The 25,145-nt window shown below is 35.3% G+C and overlaps 2 protein-coding genes across 9 annotated transcripts; both read right to left on the reverse strand.

Annotated features, from left to right (window-relative positions):
* Nucleotides 1-1,311: 1,311 nt before the first annotated feature.
* On the reverse strand, nucleotides 1,312-10,237 carry LOC140760981 (uncharacterized). 8 transcript variants are annotated; one of them, XM_073098118.1, is made up of 8 exons: nucleotides 10,063-10,237; nucleotides 9,378-9,431; nucleotides 9,087-9,257; nucleotides 8,196-8,297; nucleotides 7,897-8,114; nucleotides 5,759-6,997; nucleotides 5,558-5,661; nucleotides 1,312-2,203 (listed from the first exon to the last, which is right to left on the reverse strand). In XM_073098118.1, the coding sequence occupies exons 4-8, from the start codon at nucleotides 8,290-8,292 to the stop codon at nucleotides 1,903-1,905; spliced, it is 1,959 nt and encodes a 652-aa protein (XP_072954219.1). In that variant the 5' UTR covers nucleotides 8,293-8,297; nucleotides 9,087-9,257; nucleotides 9,378-9,431; nucleotides 10,063-10,237; the 3' UTR covers nucleotides 1,312-1,902. The 8 variants fall into 8 exon arrangements, with proteins under 8 accessions (XP_072954219.1, XP_072954213.1, XP_072954212.1 ...); XM_073098112.1 differs by having other exon boundaries at nucleotides 7,897-8,297; nucleotides 9,087-9,252; XM_073098111.1 differs by having other exon boundaries at nucleotides 7,897-8,297.
* Nucleotides 10,238-10,927: 690 nt separating this feature from the next.
* LOC140761369 (probable E3 ubiquitin-protein ligase LUL2) lies at nucleotides 10,928-22,189 on the reverse strand. The gene is made up of 3 exons (XM_073098659.1): nucleotides 21,319-22,189; nucleotides 17,064-17,562; nucleotides 10,928-11,503 (listed from the first exon to the last, which is right to left on the reverse strand). Exons 1-3 carry the CDS (start codon nucleotides 21,834-21,836, stop codon nucleotides 11,375-11,377), a joined length of 1,146 nt encoding a protein of 381 aa, XP_072954760.1. The 5' UTR covers nucleotides 21,837-22,189; the 3' UTR covers nucleotides 10,928-11,374.
* Nucleotides 22,190-25,145: the final 2,956 nt, after the last annotated feature.

Raw genomic sequence — 25,145 nt, forward strand, 5'->3', positions numbered from 1 at the left:
GAAAGTTATAAGCCTAATTGAGTCCAAGGCTGTTTCGGATCGAATCAAGTCGGTTCCAATTAAATTTCCTATCTATTATATATACAAATACAAGGGATCATGCAAAATTATAACAAGAAATCGATCCTAATTATTACCGACAAATTTACGTCAAATATGAGAGAGTAAATAAGAGAGATAGTATCACCAAATGCTAGGAATAAAGAATAGAATGCTCTCAAAATAATATCTTAACACTATTCTGAAAAAAAAAAAAAAAAAAACCCTAAACCATATATTATGACACATTCAAAACTCAATAGATCTCACCGAACCATTCAAAAGTTAACATCGACTCTCTCAGCAAATTACAAACATATATATATTAAAATAAATAAAGAAGACCTTAGTGTGCACATGACGATAAGTGGTTTACTTGTCAAGTCTCCCTCAATTATTTTAGTTATTTATTTATTTCTATTCATGTGCATGCCAATAATTCCACTGCGGATCTCCTCTCAATCTATATAACCCACCTATAAATATTTAGTATATATATAGTTAAGTCATTTAAAAATAAAAATATAGAGGTCTATATATGTTTGATAATTTTGTACGTAAAGTTACATTCCTCTTTATAGAAAAAGAATAATTAAAAATAAATTCACCACATCTCATCTTTTCTCCAAGCCTACTTGGATATCAAATGTGTTCCTTTTGCTTTCTACAATGACCTATTGATTCTGGCCTCTCGGCTAACTTAATTTTAAAATATATATATATATATATAAGCAAACATAAACTTAGTTAAGTCCCTCTCCAATCGAGAACTAAAGTAACTCAATGATTAAGTGACATTAGGCATCTTATCAGATTTTATCATGATCCTTAAAAGACGCAGATGTCATCTAAACTAAGGAAATTGTTAAACACTGTATTGATTTACAAAGAAATATTCATAATAAATTATACCGATATAACCCCTTTTATGTAAGTATAATAAATGAGCATAACTACAAAATGTCTAAATGCTAAGGGGGAATGGTCAAAATGTCTAAATGCCAAGGGGGAATGGTAGGTGAGATGTTGGTAGAGACGATGGATGGTAGGGTGTCAACATCCCAGACTTCATGGCTAGTAGCGGTCTCCATTACTCCATGGAAAGTGGAGGTTGGTAGTGATCAGTGCCTTGGTGACGACCTCTCAAAGAAAAAGACAAGAGAGCTTCGACAGTGAGAAAAAGCAAAACAAATAACTAACTTATTTTAAGGGATTGCAAACAAATAATTATTTGAGATGTAAGAAATGAGAGATTGAAACACTTTTGTGGAACGTAATGTAATCCATGGAACTGCAATTTATTTCACAATGGAATAATTTTGGCACATCTATATGAGATAGAAAGCAATCCCAACTCCCAATTGTCGAGCCCAGACATACACAAGGAACTACATTCTTCTCCCATACTCGGATAAAACTCTCTCCTAGATTAGTGAAAGCAGAAAGAATAACACATATACCAAATTACAAGTATGTACCTCAAGTGAAACATTACAAGTATGTACCTCAAGTGAAACATTTACAAACATAGAACTCACAGCCAATCATCAACTGTTCCGTCCAATAGGATATGCTCCTATGAGAGAATCTGCCATCAAGTACAAGACAGGAGGAGAATCTATAGCTTCCAGTGTTATGCTGTACGCAAATAATACTGTGACTCAGATTGCCTCTTTCCACCTCTTCTGAAACTCATTTCAGATTCAACTTGTCAAATTCCCCAGATATAAGTGATTTCATCGGAGTCGTGAATATTACACCAGATAACCAACAAAGCCACTAGAAAAGATTTAGCAGAAATTGATAGACATACATGATGTCAGTCTCAATATAACTTTTATTGGCCCATTTTCTTTGCGGACCTCAATTTAGATGAACCTGCTTCCACTTCCTTTTGCCCTTGTCCTTCTCAAGCTTTTTTTTCTTATGCCACTGCCTGAATCTCTGTTTCTTCTTCAGCCAACTTGAATAATCCTTTCCACGTTTGCATTCAATGAAGTCCACTACATCATCCCACTCTGAAGGATCTCTGTTAAATTCTGGAAAGCATTTAATAAGAACCTGACCGTTGCAAATTTCAGCTTCATTTGTGCAGGACGGATGCATCTCTACATCCTCAGCAGCAGCTAAAGAGAGTGTTGACTCCCGAGATTGTACTTCTATCCTGCAAATTTAATTGTATGTCTAAGACTAGCAATGCACCACAGGAAATTTTCAAATAGAAAAGCAGTCCAAAAGTATCCTCATGCATTTCCCTATAAAATTTTCTGTCAGTATGGAAACACATTTATTATAACCCAAGATTGTTAATCTAATAATCTAATAGACAAAGAGATATCGACATCTTACTGACCCATAAGATACTTCAAATTTCAAAATCTAATTCAGAGCCATGAATGCTAGAAGGTAGGACTGTTATAGTCAGCAATTTTACCAGTTCATTTGCCATTCACCAACAAAGCAGAGATCAGAAACAAGGAGTTACAAACCTAGAATGGTATCTAAGAAAACAATGTAGAGCATAATATTCAAGTGTCATTGACTTGGACAATAAATTTGACCTATTATCATAAAAAAGATGCTTAGCTGGATCTCTTTCTTGTATTCGGGCAAATAGCTTATAGCTATTAGACCCATTGTACAAATTTCAAAGGTGATTAGGCATAGTTCTCCAATGATTACAGGGAGTAATGTCCTTTAAAATTATAATTCAGGTTAAGGTCTTAATCTTGAGAGCACTGCTCTTTTGAGAAAGTATATCATATAATCACTGAGTACTAAGAACAACTTCATGATGATCGAAAATGAGGTTATAGTGTTGTACACTTTCATTCTTACTCACAATGATTCCATTTAAAAGGTCGCTCCAAAGGCAATGCTCTCTATATGCGGTTTAACTTTCTCTATGTGTTTATTTCCATAATTTATTTTTTAGTAAAATTATTATGAACCAGATCTAAACTGATGTGGACGTAAGAAAATTATAAGAATTTTTGTAATGGTAACCTCATGAGTTACAAATTTAATGGCTCTAATTTCACGTAAATTAAAAATTATGATGACAAGTTAAAAATAAAACAATGAAACTAAGTAAGAATGGGACAGATTAGTAAATATCTGATATTGCGGCGGTCATTGAAAAGTGACAGATGACCAAGGGTGATGACGGACGGCTGTATAATAGGATAGCTCGTAGTAGAAGATGGTAGCCAAAATTTGGAAGCTTAGATGAGTTCTACATTTACGATCTATTTTTAGAAAGATAAAAACAATCTAGCGACTACGATAAATAATAAAGATAAAATAATAAAATAACTAAACTCAATTTTCGTTCCACAATAATAATCAACACATGACCACTCCTATTTATTGAAGTAAACTCCTAGTAGATCAAATCTATATGCAGATTATCTGTTTTATTTGAAATTCAAAACAATAATCAAATCTAATTAACTAACTTGACTCGACTCAATTTAACTCAACTTAAACCACATAGTCGAATCATAACAAAAATATTGACTCAGTGCCTACCTCCCATCAACATCAAGCATCCACAAGTACATATTTACATGTAATAAAGTTGTATGACCAAATTCTTTGTAGGTCTTCACATCCTGAAGCCCAAAGATATAAACATGCATTGCAAGCCTGCAAGCCACCTAAATCAAAAATCAAGTTGGGCCAAGGCCCAAACCTAACTAAAATAGGTGTTGGGCCTACCCTGATCTAGACCTAGTTAACCTAAACCCAAAGTTGGGTTTAGTGGCGTCATCCCTAACCTCATTGGGCAAAGGAAGAGGATGTCAGTGATCTCCTTCCTCGGCGACCCACCAAGTCCACATCAGAGGAATCCATAGGCTCGATGTATCCCACACGAGGTGGAGGTTTGCCGATTGAAATGACCGGCACGAGAAGCCCACCCTCAACGATCATTGGCCTTGGTGAAGCTTATTCCACCCAACAAGGCTACTAAACTAACCATAGGCATATGTGGACTCCCCACGAAGAGGGCTGCAAACGATAGACGGTGACAACGGGCCGTTGGACAGAATGACGTTGAGGTGAGGTACACCACAAATTACTCATTAAATTGAAATTAATCATAAGGAGTGGAAGAAGATTCACCTACAATTCTTTTGGTGTTATTTGCTCACTCCGACGGTGCCTCAATGATTGCCTTTGTCAGTGGTAACACTTAGCAAGGAAAAAAAAGAAGGAGAGGGAGAAGAGGAAAAAAAGAGAAGGGGAAAGATCGTTCTCGAAGAAAGAATTTGTAAGTACTAAATAGGGGAAGAAGCTGGATTTTATGGCAATTTCTCACCGACGAAATCGATGGGGGAAATCGCTCCCTTTCCATCTCCAAAAAGGAGAAGGAAGTGAACAGTGCAGGCGCGTGCAGCCTTTCTCCTCTTTTTTTTTCTTTTGAATATTACACCTGGCAGGATGATTCTTATGGTAAAGTGATGTAATTATAGGTTTCTTTACTAACTCGTGATCTAAATATATATATCAAAATTATCAATGTTGCAAGACAACTCGTAACACAATTTTAGGTGCCTGATAAAAAGAAAGAAAGCAACAAAAATTAACAGAAGAGAAAAAAGGATGATGATAATTAACAAGTATTAAGGTTCTAGAGTGTTATCAGTAAGGTTAAACCTCCACACCAGTAAATAGATTTCATTATTCAGATATTAACAACTATATGTTCTAAAGTGTCTTAATATTTATCAATTAAACTCAAAACAAAAATACCAATAAGTTGACTAAAATGTATGGTAGTATGACATGTAAATTAGAGAAACTGATTATTATGATTTTATATAAAAATATACAAGTAAAAAGTAGAACTTTCCAATGCCCCCAAAAATAAATCGTTTGCATTGGAACCAATATACTAACCTAAACTTCTCTTAGACAAAAGAGTTCCAAGGAGAATTCTTTTTCTTAAATAGATATTTTAGATGAAGCAGATAACTCTTAAAGATCCGATTGCTTGATCTCAAAACCGATCCAATTTATTATAATCGATTAGTTAACACCCTAACACTAATTTGCCAATAGGAATACTTTATCTGTCAATAAGACTCTTCCAGACTCACCCAAACCCAACCTTGCAACCATATATCTATATATTTTACATGTGGAAAATATATGCATGTGAATATATATCTGTGTGTATGTTATAGACAAGGAAATGTATATAGACACCTACATATATGGTAACTTATCCAACAGCACTAACCAAAATATAGGATACCCCATCTGCAGAGAAGAATAAAAAGAGTCACTTATTCACCAGTAATAACTGAATACGAGACAGCACCTTAAATTAAGGAGTAAAGAAAGAAGAAAGCTAAGTTACGATGTCCAATAAAGTTAAAGCATTTCAAAAAAAGGAAGTACTAGAAGCTTATGTATAAGCCATACTTATTAAGTAGGTGAAAGAAGTACAGCACGATAGTTGAGTCAATCCATATAATATGGCACAAAAGATTTTGCATTCATGGTTTCATACCTTTGATCCTCATAGATGAGGCATTTAACTTCATCTCTCAAATAAAGCTTTTGTAATTTTTGCATGTTTGATGCTATTATGACACTAGATCTTGTAAATAAACCCTGTATAGAAAGTTTCTAGGTCAAAGGGAAAACCATAAATTTATTATAAAAACAAGATAAAAGATAGAAATCACACTTTACAAAATGAGCATGTTACCATTGGATTTTCCTGTTGGGGACTCGCACAGTGTACAGTGTATTTCCAATTGCTAAGGAACAGACTAAATGCATCTAAACTGTTTTCTTCAAAAATAATAAGATTCATCAATGTCATCATCATAAAAATACAGCCTTTCTGTAGAAACCCAAGCCTCATTCTGAAACTATATACCAGCAGACTTGCAAAATGTGCTAACATTAGCATTGATTCCTTATGCCTAAAAGGTCCTTTTCCCAACACATCGATGAAATTCTTTTGGACTATTTGCTTTGATTCATATTTTTCAAAACGACGAACAATTCCTGATATAAAATCAAATGCCTTGAAAAGGTCACCATCTTTTGATGTTTTCCTTCCTCTTAAGCATCTAATTTCCCTCAAGTTAGATAAAATTTGCAGCAGAGAGGCACTCATTAGCTTCAGTGCAGCAGCAAGACAAATCATCTCTTGAGGAAGTGCATCCCCATTTTCATGTAATTTGCTGTTTCCAATTTCCTGAGATAGAAAGCTCGATATCATGCACTCCAAAATAAAAGAGGTCTCCTTCCTGAACTTTTCATGTATAATATGTTGATTCTCTTTTATGTAAGCAACAGAATTGCTTAAGACATCTGCTTCATTTCCAGATAGTTCATCATGAGAGTGTGAGTGACAAAAAGAAACTAATTTCTCAATCTGGTAATCAAGCTTGCTACAAGAAACCACTGGGATGCAAGAACCAAAAGGTAATTGCTTTGCACAATAAGTTGAATGGCCCTTGCCTCCAGTGAAATTGTCAAAAGAATCTAAAGTTGACAAATAGCCTAAATAGAGATTAACTGAACATTCAAATGCCAAAATAGAACGACTGAGAGCGACCTTGTCTAATCTCCAATTGTTTTTAGGACTTTGGATACCAATGCATCTAGAAGCTAATAAAATTAGATGTGCTTGGAGAATACTTGGTAATGAAAACATGATGCCAGCACCAAGCAATGTCAAGGCTGCGTCCATACTAATTTCAGGGATTTCACTATTAGCCTCCTTTGACCAAAAAAGTGAATTGATAAATCTGTTGAATGTCCAATCATTATAGACTGATAAAAGAAAATAACTTGAAATTATCTCCTGAATGACATAAAGATCACCATCAGATCCAGAAGATGCAAAAAGCTTCTCTGTTGTACAAGAGACTTTATCAGTCACCATAAATAACCTTTGCAATTGAGGATGCACCAAAAATCCCTCAATGAAAACCTGAAAGAGGTTTCATTCATAACTCATAAGAATTTCAAAATTAATTAAAACTCTGCAAATATGAAATACCCATGCTATAAGCATGTACATATAGCATGCGATCACAATAGTATTAATCGCCGACTCTCTGCTATATAGTCACCAACGAGAACATACCATCCTCAACAACCCCTTCACGGAGGAAATAGGAAAGACGCTATATAATGCAAAAAGTGATTTTTCTTCTGTACTCTTTCCCTTCTTGGCCAGTGGACAGAGATGTTTTTGCATAATTTCAAGGACTCTAAATGGTCTAATCACCCAGCTTAAGCCTACATAGGATCTCCTTCTCCATTTCAAAATTTAAATAGCCTCTTGCCCCCTGAAAGCTTCTCAGCTTAAGCCTAGACAGGAAGGCTAAAAAATATGGTGCAAGCTATAGAACTCGACTTGAAGCAGAAGTGTGTTAGATAGGCATGACAGTATCCCCCAAACAAGGATTCAGTCCAACCGTATGTATTACACCGCAAATGAAGCTTTAGTTTGTATCCGGGTTTATTCCCAGCAATGTCCAACAACAATAAGTGATATGAGAAAATAAATAGTTCACTTCATCAGGGAGAAATCACTGAGGGAAAAAGAAAAAAGAAGATATTCTCATTTCTTTTCTAGCAAGTATGTTGTGTTCACTAAAGTCCTTTCAAAACCTAAGGAGAAATATATAACATAAGTATGCACATTATGTCTTTCTTTTCATCTTTTTTTCTTAGTTGACCTCATATGATTAGTGAACCATATTCATAATCATACTAGTTTATTTATAAAGTTAAATAATAATGAGACTTACAAAGATCATAGAAACAATACCAGATTTTACAATTTGCTGACCGATGAAAGAGAAAACAAAACAAGAAAATTACCTCAAGAACTGCAGTAGAAAAGGGAGGTAGCATGGTATTACCCGTCGGACCCGTTCCACTTAGATCGTGGGAATGCAACCTTCTGAGCACTGCCAACAATATCTCGCATTTCTCCACGACAAGGCTAAGGTCAAACATGAGAAGTTGAAGTAAACTTATACAGCATCTCAAGAGTAAAATAGCTCCCTTCGGAGAAAGCCCATCAACCCCTGCAGATGCTACAATACCGGCAGGGGAAAGTAATTGCTCTAACTGCTTTTGCAAGTCCCCAAAGAGCAAATTTGCAACATTAGTAATACCCGTAAAATCTGCTCCCGGTTCTAAACATCGACTCAGAATATCAGGAGGCAGTTTGGAGAGAAGGCCGTATAATTGCTCCACAACTTTGTCAGACATCAGACCTTGAAAGGATAGGAAAAGAAAATCCAATTTTTAACAAACTAAACAACAAAATAAAACAAAAAAACAGAAAATAAACCATTTTTTCTGCCATGAATAGCATCTTAACTGCGAATCATGAAATGAGTTGCTTAATTTTGGTAAAACCAACAGGATTTTAAGAGACGTGTCAGAATCTTCTTGATAAATAATGATAATTTGAAAGGAAAGGTCACCATTGGAGAAGAAGGGAAGAGATGCAGCCCCAATGGTGGCCGGAGAAGGTTAAGAAGAGGAAGAGATAGAGGTGAAAACGGACTAGATACTGATCAAATAGTGCGCAACCCACATATAGATACATATTTTTTTGCTCCGGGTATGAATTCATATATGTATATTGAATAGATAACAAAAATTAAAACCATATCATAACTAAACAGATATGGATAATTCCCATATATCGATCGGATCTTAACCAGATATGAATACAAATCATATCTTAACCGATTACTCAATTAGTGTTCTAAACAAATTTCTGGTCATAAAAGGATAAAGGGGCAAATGCACACAATTGTTCGATGATCATTAAGAGGTTTTACAAATTACACCACATAGTCTTGAGTAATTGCATCCTTCATGAAATCTAGAATCGTCAAACAAATACATACTTAAAAAGAATATTGCATCATACACCAGTAACACCACACAATCAACCATTACAAAAATATTTAGACAAATGAACCCTAATCTTCTAGTAAAATAAAAGAAAATATAAATATAAATATGGAAGTACCAAATAACTCTAGACTAACCTGCATTACTCTAGCAAGTGAAGGAAGTCATTTCTCTCCCCTGGTCCTTTTCAGTTCCAGAACTTCTTCTTAGTTTCTTATTCTCTCTTTGCTGCTGTGTTCGCTTGCTCCTCTTGCAAAACCAACGAAATCATTCGCATCTATCATAACCGATCGAAGTTGGTGTCTAAACTACAATCAGGATTGTGATGAACATGGTCAATGAAGTTATACCAATTTTCAGGACCACACTCTTAATGGATGGGCTTGAAGAATGTGAAACAGAATCATGAAAGTTCTTTGATTTCTCACCAATATCCTCCCCAGGTAGAATTCCCGGCTTCTTTTGGGGTAGAGAATTTTAATCTGTTAATATAGTCAAGCTTAAATCAATTGATCAAGTCAGAAACAAATCTGATTTATAGGCAGTGATGGATAAGGTAATTGCATTTGGATAACAAAGCTATCTACAGTTTTAAACGTTATGCCAGGAGGTGCTCTGCTAAATAATTTAATCCCACATCCATTTGATTCAGAATTATGTGAATATGAATGAATCAACATTTTACATAGTAAGCTTACAAATTATGAGTGCACAGAAATAACTACAAACATATTGATTGGTTCATTGTTGCTAAGCCCCTCAATAATTACTTGCTATATGGATGCTAAAAATTAGAACATGAAGTAAGGCAGGAAACTAAAACAGAAGAACAAAAGTTTGTTTTTTTTTTCAAATAATCAAACCGGTAGATCTGATTGAAAGCATAGGTAGAAAAATTGGTAATGATACTCTAGAAAAGTTGTTAAAAATGCACGCCTAAATGAGATAACATTTGTCGCACAAAAATTTATAATTATCATCATCGTTACTCACGTATCACCATTTCATAAGAATTATCAGGATATGCAAAAAGAATTAACATAGCGACAAAACCTATTCTTCGTATCCATTATCCTATATAATTTTGTCAAGAAGATGAACTAGAAGAATCACCTCGCTGCCAAGATAACCTATCACGGTTCCTTTACTGCAGGGGTAGTCGTCGGAGAGAGATGGAGGCCGCGGGTGAAGACTGAAGAGGGAGTCGGAGAGAGTGAGGGTCGACAGAGATGGAAGATGGACTGAAGAAGTGAGAGGGAGGGTCCGGGGGGTCGAGACTCGAGAGAGAGACGGGTTAATGGGTCGAGTGGGCGGGGGGATAAGGTTTATAATATTTACCATGTACATAGCATGCGGGTCAAGCTGTATCCGATAAAACCTACCCGACCCGTATCTAAGATCCCTTTCTGCATCCGTATTCGTAGACTCGTAATCAGGTCTTTTTATTCCATTCTTAATCGATCTGGGTGGATAACGATTAACGAGTCAGGTCAGATTAAACCCGCATTCCTATTCGCATCCATATCAGGGTCGGATTGGGGTTTTCTTCATCCGTATCCAAACCGGATCAATAGCAATAGCGGGTCGGATTAACCCGAGCCGTTTTCAACCCCACTAGAGCCTAGAGGCTGACCCAATGGCTAATACACGTAGATGCATCAAGTAGATAATGAATGATTAAGAAGTCGAAAATTATAGCTCTCAAAACCTGGACCTTTCTTTCGAAAAAGAATAATATATAAATATTTTATATATACACATATTATCAAGAAATTAATTTTAAGCAAAACCCATTTTTCCTTGTATCGAGGATGCTCATCATGCTCACCTAAAATTAAAATTAAAATTAAAAATATTATTTTTTTTTTTTTAAAAAAGAAAAAATTTAGTAAAAGAAATAGAATACAATCAGAATATTTCCTCGTGGACGAAGAAACAACCTAATAAAGGAGTCAATAATTACATTAGCAGTACGATGTCTGTGAAATGAGTAGAGGTACTTAAAACCTTTTCGCGATGAAGAGACTACATAAAGCCTTTCGATAGTAGCAACCATCACCAGCAATGTTTTATACACAAGTTGCAGTTGATGCATGAGACCCTGCACACATGAAGAACTTGTACTACCACTACCACTACCACTACCACCAACTGAGAGAGGAAACTATATACTTGTTTTGTTTTACAAGGTTTTCTAAACGGAAGAATCTGCCAATTGCTAACTGATGTGCAGAATATACATCCAGGTTGCAGAAAGCTCTCTCTCAGCATGTAACACTGCCCAAAGTAGCAAACAATTATGGCCAACGCTAATACAATCATAAACTTTATATAATGAATCATGTGTCACCACTGTCTGCTTATTAAGAGTTAAGACAGCCTTCAGAAGAGTATAACTCTTGAGAGGCACACAGTTTGACCCCCGCTATGCCTCTTGATGCTCCTCAGCTTTGTTGTTGACCTTGATTTCCAATAGCCGCTCCACAGGCTGCCGGCATATTGGGCACCGGTTGGTTTGGAACCTTAACACCTTCGCACATTCGCTGCACATACACTGCATCAAAACCAGCAAATACGTCAACACTTGTACTCATATGACACAACTGTCACATTCTGAAAGATGACAAATTGCATGAGAATTCACAAAATGTGGTGTATTATGTAAAATTAGTCAGAACATAGTTATTAACGTGGTCGATTCAAAACATAGAAATAAAAATAATAGCTGCAAATGTGTCGTATAAGTGTCACACTGTCATACTACCCTACGAGACAGATGATAGAAAGACTAATATTTGAAAGGTACTATAAAACAATATTAGATGTTTGTACCACATTACCAAACAAATACAACATTGTTTGGACAAGGAAATCACATTTCTAAGATGATGTTCAACAACTAAAATATGGGGAGTATCAGTATGTTACATGCAATATGATTACCTAGATAATTTGCTTATTTGATTTCCTTGGGTTTCTTTATGCCCTAGTATGATTACCTTTGTTTTCCTTATCTTGCTCATTTCCTCTGTAATCCCTATATAATGGACTGCTGCAATGAATATGAGGCAGGCAATATTTGAGAATATCGTCCAGGAGGAAGAGATCCCTCAAAGCATCTCATAGGAGGTTAGGGTTCCTCCAAAAACCCAATTATCTTATTATAGTCATCATAGATTTCCCTTGCAATCCCACTTTCTTTCTCCACAATTATAATCCATTACTCTATCATTTGATTCATGACCAAAGCTACTAACAACTTGGTATCAGAATATACAAATAACACGGTATCAGGATTCAACCACACATCCTACTCATACATGGTTGTGAATTTGTGTACAAGAATATGTGTTAGAATCAAACTTGCAAATGCATCGTGGGGAGGCTCACATAACAAGAACACAGCTGCATGTAGGTGCAAATGTTGTCACTCACTTTGCTTACTAAATATGAACTTAAATGTATAATTCAACCCAAACTAAATGCAGAGCATAAAAAATACAAAGACAAGTTGGAAATGGAACTGAAAGGATGTAACAGAAACCTAATTGGAGGACAGACAATTACAGATAGAAGGAATGAAGAAAGTGCTACAGGGACAAATATGGTAAAGGAAATCTCCCACATATAACATGTCGTTAAAACAGAAGTGTGTTAGATAGGCATGAAAATACCCCCCAACTAAAGAATCATGATAATCAGGATCAAGTGCATTGCATGCGCTAAGTCTACTACAACACACTCCTCAACCTTGCTATACCTACTTAACCTGCATCCATTGGTACTGGAAAAAGAAAAGACAAACTATTTCACAAAGAAAAGGACCACGTACTCACCATCTCACAGTGTAGCATTAATATTAATGTAAGCATAAATTCTCAGAACCAAGTGTGTCCAAGTAGATGAAAATCCACTAATGCAGGGTCCGGGAAGAAAGAGGGCAAGGTGCATGCAGCACTTATTCCCGGTAGTTTCAACAGGCTGCTTTTATGTAACTCACAAATTATTCTTAAAAAATATGTGTGCACATGCCTTGCATGTGCAAGTCTCCCCCTCATCTTCCTCTCACCTTCATGATACTGGCTTTCTCGGCACGTAATACCGACCTCGACAAAACCGTCGTCAATTACTAAAAAATTTTACCTAATTTACCAAAACTTTTCTTTTTCTCATTCCTCGATTTCTATTTCTCTACCTCCCTCCCACTGTCATCTCTCCTCTCTTTGTTTCTCTTCATTGGAAGATGCTCGACACGATGTGCACATCATCGAAACCTCATTGGAGTAAGTCAACCTCACTCTTTGCCGGTGAGCCATTATTCTTTCCTACTTCCACCAAACCCAATGGTACCTCTCATAGGGGTTCTCGTTGCTTGGGTTCAAGAGTAAGATAGCTCCATGGCTATTAACCATGGAGCTTGACATCTGCTTTCTTTCCTCTATGGAACGAGAACAAACGCATTAGGTGTTGGGCCACTTTGGTATAACCCAAAAAGATAATAATGTTAAGCCAAACTCAATTAATGGCTTCTTTTAAGGTTAAATGTAATTAGTATTAGATTATTTTCTCTTAGCATTCTATTAGGACCTAATCATATATCTTATGTCAAAATAATTCACACTATTTATTTATCTTGGTTATTTATATTTTCATTTTATGTTGGGTGATCACTAGATTAACTTAAATTATTAAAATATTTATAAATATAATATTTTGCAATATCTAAATTCTAACCTAATCTTATTCTATTATATTACTAAATTAATGCATTCTTATTATAAATACTTAGTTATATTCTATTTAGGTCGCTCACTTGTTCACAAAATTAATTTATGTTAGTGTTATGTATCTTAACCATATCAATTTATATAGGTAAATATATTCAAACTGTGTTTATTTTATTTTAATCCTAACTTATTATTATAATAATAATAACAAAGTGTTAACCATATTCTACTTAATTATCATATTTTTACATAAAGTATTATTATATAAATTAACTTGTAATGATCACCTTCCAACCTTCACGATCTTTACGAGCCCAAATCCGAAGACAGAATTAGATTCTAACTCTCGAGCAAAAAGTTAATGTTATCGCAGATGTCCAAAGTTAAGATCAAACAGTTAAATAGTCGAGTGCTTTTAGGTTGAGATAGATTCGGAATGGAAAACAAATCTATAAAAGTGGATTGTGGAAAGGGAAGGCTAAACAGGCGTGGTGGTGATCGGCCTAGGGTTGTGATAAGGTGGTGGAGATGGCAATAGAGGAAATCGATATAATCGATAGGAAAGGGATAAAAAGGTGGGGTCGTTCCTTAGAGACAAGGGGGTACTGCCAGATGAAGGGAAAGGTAGCGGCGGTAGCTCTAAGTGGTGCTAGGGCTACCACAGCCGAGTCCAGTCAAGCAAAGAAGAAGGAGAAAGATGGCCCCAGAGATTTGAATAATTTCAAGATGACTAACCAGGTGTGCACTATGAATATTTATAGGTGACTCTCTAGCTTAACAAGACACGATAGGATCGATTAAGCTTAAGTTTTACTGCCCAACATAAGCAAAAAGTACTTAATTAAACTTAGACTTGGGCTTCTCAACGTCAGGCATTCGAACACCCGCAAGGCCGTTGATATGCCTTAAACGCTCCTTTTGCTTTCAAGAATTTGCATTCGAATGCTTGGAGGAGCCGTTGAACGCTTAGAGGGGCCGTTCGAACGCCTTATAGCTTCTTCTGCTCTCGGAAATTTTGTGTTCGATTGCCTTTAAGCTTCTTTTACTCTCAGGAATTGGCATTCGAACATTTGAAGGGCCGTTCAAACTTTTAATCCCGAGATTAGTTATTTTGACTATTGGAACATTTATTTTTTTCACAAGCAACTACTATCTAACCATTACATAACTTAACTACATGATTTCAACCATCATTACTTTCCATTTAAATATAAATAGATTATTAGATCGTTATCATTGAATTTAAATAATATTCAGTTACACCTTGGGTTCACTTTATTCTTAATATTATATTTTATTAACGATTTATGTAATTCTTTCTTTCCTTTCATCCTTCTAGAGCTTTCCTTTAGGATTATTAGACTATACGATATCAAGTCTTTCAAGCAATGCAGCCTGGAAAACTGTAATGATAGGTAGTAGGTTAAATTAATTATTTAGGTTACCATTTCACTTCATATGCATAATTACTTCTATAAATTTGGTAGATTCGATACCATGTGAGGAAGAGCTTGAGATATTAGAAGCTCGATATTTGAGGAGAGTTTATAGCAATTCGGATATAATTCAAGCGAGTTAGTTCTTATATTAATCTATGGGTAGTGTAAATATTTAATCATATGATTTCCATATATTTATTACAACATGTTATTTGTACATGAATTTTACTGCTTATTCATTATTAATTTTGTTTATCTTTTGCATGACGTACTTTTATGCATTCATCTATGATATATGTGTAAACATTGATGACTATGACATAAATTGTATGATTAAAAATATTGCACCACTTACATGTATCATTGTTAGTCAAGTCTCAACTAGACAGTATCATCCACTCACTTAGCTTGAGGTTAAAAGTAGAGTGCACCATATAGTATTATTATATTAGCGATCTACAACTCAGGTCATTAATCTATATAGCATTCAAGTGATCACACTACCTTATTTGGAGGTTAGATTATAATGATAGTAGAAAGATGATTATGAGGTAGAGTTATAGTTCCAGCGGTAGCCAATGACATAAGGTCAGAGAGTCAACTGAGCGATGATTTTACTATAAGTAATTATTCTGTTGTACGTAATAATTTACTAGAGCGATGATGATGGAGATGGGATATAGGCTTACAACTGGATTCCTTAATCTGATAGCCACAGACAATCGATCATATACAACGTCGTCAGACATTTATAAACGGTTTATTGCTAGATGACTATTCCTCATCGTTTATATGTTTGCTATGTAAATTATGATTCTGTATAAGTATGTTGGGATATAATTATTTACGATCTATATGAGCTTATCTTAATGAAATGAGGAGCTGATTTTAATTATGATACTATTATGCATTTTGTATCTGATGATTATGTAAAAGGTTCATTGCAAATTATATTGGACATGTTTATTCTAATATGTTGATAATTATAAGTATGCATTAGAATATTTATAAATGCATTTACATTATTCATAGATTATTATTGGATTATATTTGCTGGGTTGTGTGTTCATCACCTTTTGGTGAAAACATTTCAAAGCTAGAGAAGGAAGATGTAGATATCGAGGATAGCTAATTTATTTCTCTACTATATTTGTTCTATTTTTTCTATTTGGACTTAGCTTCTGCGAGAAATTCTATATTTTGGGTTTTATATATTGACATGTATCTCCGGAGGCTTGTTAAAGTTTGTGGTACTTTGTGTTTTGGATTATCTTTGTTTGGACTGTTATGGTATTTTTTAAATCTTTCTTTGATACTTTATGATAATATTATATTGACTAGTCACGTGAGAATCACATGGGTTGTTCCACGTGGAAAGCATGTGATTTTGGAGGTGGATGTTTTATTTTAGGACTTACAATATGCCATCATGCTCATGTTGGCAAGCCTTAACATCAAACTATACAACACCTCTCTGGAATTCCCAGAGTGAACCCTCATTAATATAATATAAAAACCTAAGTAGCTAAAGATACACTAGTGTAGCTAAAACAAATGAATTTAGTAATTTAACGAATCCATCGCATGAGACAATTAAAAGCTGCAGAGCTACTGATAAGAAAACTATTTACTAACACGGAGATCAGTATAAAAGGAGTATAAACAATTTTGACCATATGTAACAGTTGAAAGTTCCATATACAGTTTCAGTTGGTTTCAATTTTGAATTTGACCACTAGAAAAAATGAAAAACTTGAGCCAGAATAGATCGGTTTTAGTCAATCGTGGACTGAAGCAAAACTCACAATCAATAATCTTGCATGTTCCAGCCTTGATCAATGAGTTTCAAACTTAATTTTCAATAAGTTTTGGCTTGTTCCATCTCAGGCGACCAAAATAACACCGATAACTGGTAAGATAAGAACAAAGCAAAAAAAATAAAACTTACCATATGTCGGCATGGGAGGACAGTTGTATCTCTTGGTTCTGAAAGGCAAATAACACATTCTTTCCCAGGATCAGTGCCATCGATATCGCCATCAACAGAGTTGCCTATTCCATAGATTTCTTGCAGTTCATATCTAGTTCCATTTACCCAGAGAATCTGCTTTACCACACGCACTTGGTAATCACCACACTCTTTCTTTTCAAACACAGCCTGCGTAATTTGTGAGTTTGGAGTTCCTATCTTCTGTTCACCTTCCAACCCTTGATTGTTGGATGGAGATGCTTCTGCTTTTACTGCAAGAGGATACTCCTCCATTTCTCCTTCCTTGATCAATTCAGAAGGCTCAAACAATGAGAAATCTATTCCAGTTCCAGATGGTTGCCTAAACTTTTGACCCAGGCCTTCCTTGAAAGATACTGTGACTGGTTCAAGTAAATTTTCTTTCATTGCTGTCAGGTTACAATCAAAACCCTCTTTGGCAAAGAAGAAAACAGTGATGCTGTTCAAAGATATAAGGCATAAAGTCCTTAGATTATCTAGAAATAACATATGTGCAATAACAAGTATATACTGAGAAGCACACATAATTAAAAAAAAAATAGATATTTAAAAAGTAGAAACATATTTATCTTAAAAGGAATAGACATATAGAACTGATTCAGAATTGTGCTACGAACTATATCAACATGAAAATGTGTCAATCTAATATGTTGTGAGAAAGTAGGTAGTGGCACTAAAAATAATTTCCACACACAAATAGAATAAAAGTTCTCAAAATGATCTTGTATTCCTGAGCATGTTCCTAGTGTCTTGGAACTAAAATATTATAGCACATAGCAAACCTTATGACTTTAGACCTATCAAATACTTGCTCATATTGGAAATTTGCCATAAGTGGAGGTGCACGAATAAATAACATCTAAATACATCACTCTAATCTATAATGAATAGGATATAAATTAACCTATAAATCAAATAAACAAGAGTGCACATTCATCTTTCTTTATGCATGGAAAAGACTTGTGCCTCATATTGTAATCCTCCAAAGATAGTAGAAGTTTGTTTAACAATAAGGTTCTACAGAGAGAAGCAGTAAAAGAGCAGCAGTATCAACCAGTAGATGCAGGCAAAGACCCATTAAACGATCTTCTACTAATTAAAAGTTTTCTCTTGGATGATTATATAATGAGGGGCGTTCTTAAAGAAATCCAAATTCCAACACTTACAAGCTTCTAAGACTTATTTTTGGTCATTCGAAAATGTGTATACTCAAACTATTTGTAAATAAAAAATGAAAATGAAACAGAGGTTAAAAAGTAAGTTTGTTCAATTGACTTTTGCTTGCAATCCTATTGTGCTGGAAAGAATAAGTTTCAAAATTGTCAATAGGTGTTCTCCATTGGCTCAAACCTTCTTGGTCTGGTTGAACCAATAAGAGATAGCTCATGCACGTTGCCTATATAATTTACATAATTGTATTTGTATTAAGTCCTCGTGTTCAAAAAATACAGCTTTCTAACTTCTATCAATCTAACAATCTAATAAGTCTAGCATTGTCATAGATCTTATCATTCCTGAATGAAAGGAAATATATGAAAAGCATTCATGAAGGTTCAGTATGGACTTGCATAGAAAAAGATGTGAGTAGCTACATATAAAGGGCTTATAGACAAACATATGCTTATAGAGGACTTATACACAAACATATGCATATAATAGTACAAGCTAATTTGTCATAATGCATTATTTTGATACTAAGAACCATGCGAAGAAAGCATATAATGTCCATCAATTTGAAGGGTTACTTAGAAAAGAAGTAAAAAGAAGTGCAAAAAATCTGCACTACCAAAATCAGCTGTTGATGTTGCTTCCTGGAGAAAAGCTACTGCTTGATGTGGACGTGATTTAATAAGTATATACTTTACCCTCTTAAATGACTATAAAGCACTAAATATTTTCATGTAATATTGGATTCACTTTTCCATTTGAAGGAGCTTTTTGCAATTTAACAACTTCCAACACAATAACATCCTAGTCATTTGGTAAATAGAGAAAAAGAAGGAATAAGACCGTGGATATGATAAAGTAGAGCAAGAGGGCAGGCATATTCCGAGGACAATTTCAAAAGGAGACCCTCCTAAAATTAGAAAGCCAAAGATACCTCCCTTATATAAAAGATCAAGATCTTGTCAGTTGTCACAAAATGAAGAATATAAAGAAAATCAAAAGAGTTCCTCAATGAAAGATGCTGCTCTTATATAGAAAAGAAATTCTTGATTCTAAGCAATCATTCAAATAAATTCTTTCTTTTCCTTTTTGTTCTTTTGATGTCCTTTTTTCCCTTTAACTTGAAAAAAGGAAACAAGGACAAAAGGACTTTCCAATGAGATTCATAGTGAATCTGCCTTTTATTTTCTTGTACATGAGGCATGAATAGGTCTTAGTCGACAACCTATAATTGAGGCTCAGTAACTTAGAGTGTTTGATCGCTTCTTACCCATCTTTCCTGCTTCTATGTTATTTAAATTATCATATCTTTCTCCATCTAATTCATGTTGCTGATATTTTCAACTAAGCCGAAGAACATGAAGCTTTTTCTCCATTCTGTTGTTAAAACTCCAGCTAGACATCTTAGTAAAAGTAATTTATAGTTATAATATTTAAAAACTGAAATCAAATTCTGGCATCCCTACTTTCTTCGAGGCATGCTAACCAAATCTATACTTTAAATTTAAAATTCTGCATGGCTACCCCTAGTTCTTAGTTGAAAATTCTCGTTACAACAAATAGGTTTCATCATATGCAGGTCAAAAGACATAATTTGAAATTTAAAAAAAAAACTTAAATGGAAAAGAGTAAAGAAAGTGGATGATGGAAGAATGTAATACTGAAGTAGCATTCATAAATCTGAGATGTACATATCCAAAAGCACTCACTCTTTAAGCAATGGAAAAGCATTGGTTTTATATTTCTGTTCTAAGTAGTATTATGACTTGCTTCAAATTCCCCTAGGCCTGTCATACATCACAACCTAAGCAACTTCTTGTTATGTAAAATGATTATGTTCATGTCATAGACAGCTCCAAATATTCAATTTTAAATGAGTAAAAGAAATGTATAAATACACCCGGAAGGAAGCCAAGGAAGCCATATAATGGTCAAGTAATATTTATAAATTCCACACATCTATACGAGAAAAGCATTTTCTTTTAGCAAAAGAACTTTAAGTTTTCAGGCTGACTTACCTCTCCATAATGAAAATTAATGAACAAGCCCATTAACATCTCATACCAATTGAAAAATAAGCCTTTCTTTCAACAACAACAAAAAGACAAAGATCGTCAGAAATTATTCACTTGGATGCTTGCACATGCATACAAGGGAACAACGCATAGTAGTAGACAAGTCAAAGTTCCAGTTTAGCCACTACTCTCTATGTTGACTTTTGATCTAGACTTTGTTCAAGCAAGTTGTTACTTTAAACACCTTATCAGGACCAGTGATGACCAATCAGTCAATTACTACTAGAGATATCGAGTCAGCTAGTATTATATCTAAAACTGCAAAATTTTCTCAGAATCTACAATATGTTGAGAAAATGTGACACTCAAATGTTTGAGGGGCTTTTTAACTTCTCTATTTTTTTCTACTTTGTGTGCAGAAAGGACATTCTCTACATGAAAAAAAGTCAACATCCTCCATAGAATCCTTAAAAGGAGATGTTGAGGCAAAAGAAGTGGTAAGTATAAACAAAAAGTGAGAAGTCCTAACTGATCAGGTTAAAATGCTAATCATTGACCAGATCAAATTGCAAAATACCATGAAACATCACATCTTGCAAAAACTAGACAGGTCAAAACACACTTAGAACATCCAGACAATCCAATACTCATGCACGAAGTCAACTATTCTCGGTCAATTCCAAGGAGAAATAATAACGATATTATCAGGCAACAGTCAGATGACGGTCAAACTGTTACATCAAGACCAACAAAGTACCTTTTCCTCAATTCAAGCTCTGATCAAGACTCCAAAGATTAACCAGGGACAGGCATACACACTTCACTACAACCTCAAAACTTAAGACGAAAAATGAAAATAATAAATTCACCTATATCTATCAGAATTGTACCAGAAGATACAAATTAAACTGTATGACTTGAGACCAATCATGTGATAGCACCACAAAATTATCACGGGTCGGAATTGCTAAATAAGGAACAAGATTATCTAAAGGAAGTAAAGAGGAGATCACCTTCCAGCTACCGTCGCATCGAAGGTGAAGGCAACAAGAAACCGTCCTGGGTTCTTTTCGTCAGGTTCGACTCTCAAAGTCTCCTTTTTGAGATTGACATCGTTCCGGATCGTCACCGCCTTCTGATGCTCTATAAATGGAGGCGTCATCGGCGGCGGAGGAACATATGGATACCTACCGGCAGGGGCCCACCCAGGGTGGTGGGCGGGGTAATCCGCATTGGGACCGCCGCCTCCGCCGCGGTGATGGTGATCATACGGCGCAGGGAGAGGGACCGGCATCGCGGGGGGAGGCGGTGGATAGTACCCGGCATACTGGTAGTACTGCGGCGGACTCGGATTTGGGTACTGAGGTGGGTACGGAGTCGCAGCGGCGAACACGTACCGGTTCGGCGCCACCTCCTGCGGCTGCTGCTGCGGCGGAGGCGGAGGCGGCGGCGCGTGGGGGTGGTGGTGGTTCGAATTCCTCCTGCGGCCGTTCCGGCCGTTGGCGCCACCGGTGCTCCCCGTGTTCCCCATGCCTTTCCCTCTTCTCAGCGGGGCTTCGATTCAGAAAATTCTCCTAGAAATCGACTCCTTTCGCCGAAAAGCGAAAATGATCTTCCTTCCGAAATGGATCGGAAGAGCCTAGTAGTCGTATAAAAATCGGATCTTTGTGGGTAACTCCATGCGAATTTTTGCGGGTTCAATTGGTTTCCACGTCGCAATTGATCAAAGAAGGTTAAAAATAAAGATGGGGATCAAACAAGCGGCGAAATCCCATTAGAGAGAGAAGAACCTAAATCAATGCCCTTGGAAAGGATTCGTCTTTTTTTTGAGAGAGAGAGAGAGAGAGAGAGAGAGAGAGAGAGAGAGAGAGAGGTGGAACCTCTTCTCTTTTTTTCGGTTATAATGGAAGGTTGCGTAAGGTTCCACTCGGGGCAGGGGAGATCCTTTTCAAGCAACTCCAACCAAAGATCCGTAATTACGATTAGACCCCTACTTTTTTGGGGTTGGCATGGTGAGTGGGTGCGGTTTGGGCCGGGTTGTCGGTCAGATTCGGTTCCGATCCAAGGAGAGGTCTCAATCCGAACCGCACCCAACTTCTTTTTCCACTGAGAGTCTGAGACTCTCTCAGTTGTTTGTTTCTAGTTCTAGGTGGACTCAAGAAATTGACATATTTAACCTAAAAAAGAGGAACAAATTTGACCTGCCTTAGAAAAATTCGAATGCTATATGGGCTATATGGGCTATATGGGCTATATGGGCTATGAGCTATGGACCATGGACCATCCACTTCACTATTCTATATTAATTTTGGATTCACAATTAAATTTAAAGGTCCTCTCTATTGCTTTTGCTTTCCTGTTATGTTAGCTTTAAGCTGCAGCAGCGTTCAGTGAATACTGTCAATTCCAGTCCTAACAAAGTTGTCACCACTCTATGGTCCAAAACTCTTTTATCGAGATATGTGTGGGAGTGGGAGTGGCACTGGGAGTGGGAGTGGGAGTGGGACCTTCTCAGGAGAAGTTTTCGATAAGAAATCTCTCAGACATTGAGATGGGTTATGGGAACACAGCATCTTTAGTTTTGAGGTTACCAAACTGCGTTAGCGTTTGGATAAAGAATAAGTATAACTTTATTGCATTGCAGAAATACTTTTTTTTCCCAGCCTATCCAAATACTGAAATGGAAGGCTCATGATACTTCAACCCCTCCCATGACCAATAAAAGTGATAAGTTTAACACTCCCAACAAAAAAAAAGTTAGAAAAATTTTTAAAAAAATAATACGAAAAAATAAAACTTACTCACGTATAAAGCCTAAAAATTTTATATATTAACTTACTCAAAAGTTAAAACTTTGATAAACACCGAACTAGCTCTCATAAATTCCTATGATCCTCGTTATCATAATCATTATAAGTTTGTAATTATTAATGCCTAGAACCTAGTGCTACAAAAATGATTACATCATACTACTTATATCATTATGGATCTTATTGTGTTTATAAATATTGTGTTTGAAGATATTGAGGATAATAACCAGTATATAGATCTTGTGATAGCTTTAAAAAATAAATACTCGATACATCATAATCAAAATGAGCAACATTCTTATGACGGCGTTACTAGTATGTATGTACATCCTCAGTTTCTCTTTTTTTAATCTCTATACATACTTAACTTTCTTTAACAAAAATAGAAAAGATAATCTCAACATATGTATCATCATGATCATCATGGTTATTACTAATACAGTAGTACTTTTAGGTATAACATCTCTTACTGTCAAACAATTCGTAACTGTTTCTACCCTCGTTATGGTTTCTCTTAATATCTTATCTAACCACTAATAATTTATCACATATATCTTTGATTTATGGAGTTAATGGGTCTTCTTCATTAAAAACATAATTTAAATTAATTAGCTATTCACTTTCTCTCTTTTCTTTAATTTTTCTCTATCAATCTTATATTATAATGATAGAAATCTAAGTTTTCCAATCTTTCTATCATCGTTCATTATTTGCATGTTTTAGTATAGATTAAGAAAAAAAATAGTCTAATTTCTTTTACACTATGATGAAGACATAGTTTTATTTAAAATCTTCTTTATAATCGGTATTAAATTTGGTGCCTCATCTTATCTATAAATAAACTACCATGTGGTACAAACCGGCTTGATCCGATCCATAATAATTCTGGACTAGATTGAGGTTGCGAAAAATCTAACCGTTGGATCTTCCAAAATTGTGGATATGTTATCGCTCTTAAAAAGAGCTAATTAATGAATCTAAAATCGCAGGGTTTGAATGACTAGATCTTGAGATATCGATCGAACAGTGACTGAAGGTCAGATAAACCCTAGGTTGTAAACCCTTCAATGGCTAAATTGGTGCTAGATTAATTATTTGGTGTAAAGAGGGATAAGTTATTGTAGAAGAGGGAAATTAGGAGTCAGAGGAAGCTAACTAAAGATTTGGGCGGTGGAAACAAGGAAATGGGAGAGGGCGCCAATGGCTAGAGCAAGAAGGAAAGAGATAAATGCACAATGTCGATTCAATTATCAAATAAACTTTAATTAGCGTTTCATCTACATATTTATAAAGGCTCACCTTAGGGACCCATCACTAAATTAAACAATCCTAACAAACCAATAATTTTTGTTGCGGTGCGTTCGAACGCATCCAATCGTATTCAAACATGGAATTACAGTTTACTATTGTTGTGAATGTGTGCAGGCATTCGAACGACCCGACCTCATTCAAATGCGCAAATCGCATTCTCTATTTTTGTGAACGCATGCAACCGTTTGCATGGCTCGTTCGAATCCAGTTCTTGCGTTCAAACGCCCTAGGCAAAATTCATTTATTTTTTTTTAAACAAAAAATCAACTAGATAAATAGGCTCATCCCAATAAACTCAATTTCGCGAGTGGAGTCAATATGGACCGAGTCGTATCATCATGCAGCTAGAGTATTATTAGATATAGTTATAGCAACTTTAGCAGTACTGAATTACTTAGCTCTCAATTTATATCTCTCCATCTGAAATATATTATTGCATACGTTTAATAAGAAATTAATTATATTGAAAGTTAAAAATTGAAATATATAATAATAAAATTATTTAATTAAATCATAACTTATTTCTCTATCGTAAAGGATTTTTTTATGATTATTATGCTCTGGCCTACTAATTATCTTCTTTAACTCTTGACAAGATCCAGCATCATTATTGACATTTGTAGAGAATTAAAATATTGGATTAAGAAAGTATCCTATAAAAATTTATATTTTAAAATTTATAAGCATTCAAATTTTTAAATATTCATAAATAAAAGTAA

Source organism: Typha angustifolia, chromosome 6 (genome assembly GCF_048772165.1).
Source record: "Typha angustifolia cultivar Huaian chromosome 6, ASM4877216v1, whole genome shotgun sequence".
NCBI lineage: Eukaryota > Viridiplantae > Streptophyta > Magnoliopsida > Poales > Typhaceae > Typha > Typha angustifolia.

Excerpts from the sequence above, each read along its gene's own strand:
- LOC140760981 (XM_073098112.1), bottom strand. The coding sequence starts at position 8,292 with ATGTCTGACAAAGTTGTGGAGCAATTATACGGCCTTCTCTCCAAACTG. Across the intron at positions 6,998-7,896 it reads TTTCTACTGCAGTTCTTGAG|GTTTTCATTGAGGGATTTTT; the intron begins GTAATTTTCTTG and ends AACCTCTTTCAG. Across the intron at positions 2,204-5,557 it reads CTCATCTATGAGGATCAAAG|GATAGAAGTACAATCTCGGG; the intron begins GTATGAAACCAT and ends TTAAATTTGCAG.
- LOC140761369 (XM_073098659.1), bottom strand. The coding sequence starts at position 21,836 with ATGGGGAACACGGGGAGCACCGGTGGCGCCAACGGCCGGAACGGCCGC. Across the intron at positions 17,563-21,318 it reads GATGCGACGGTAGCTGGAAG|CATCACTGTTTTCTTCTTTG; the intron begins GTGATCTCCTCT and ends ATCTTTGAACAG. Across the intron at positions 11,504-17,063 it reads TCCTCCCATGCCGACATATG|TGTATGTGCAGCGAATGTGC; the intron begins GTAAGTTTTATT and ends GTTTTGATGCAG.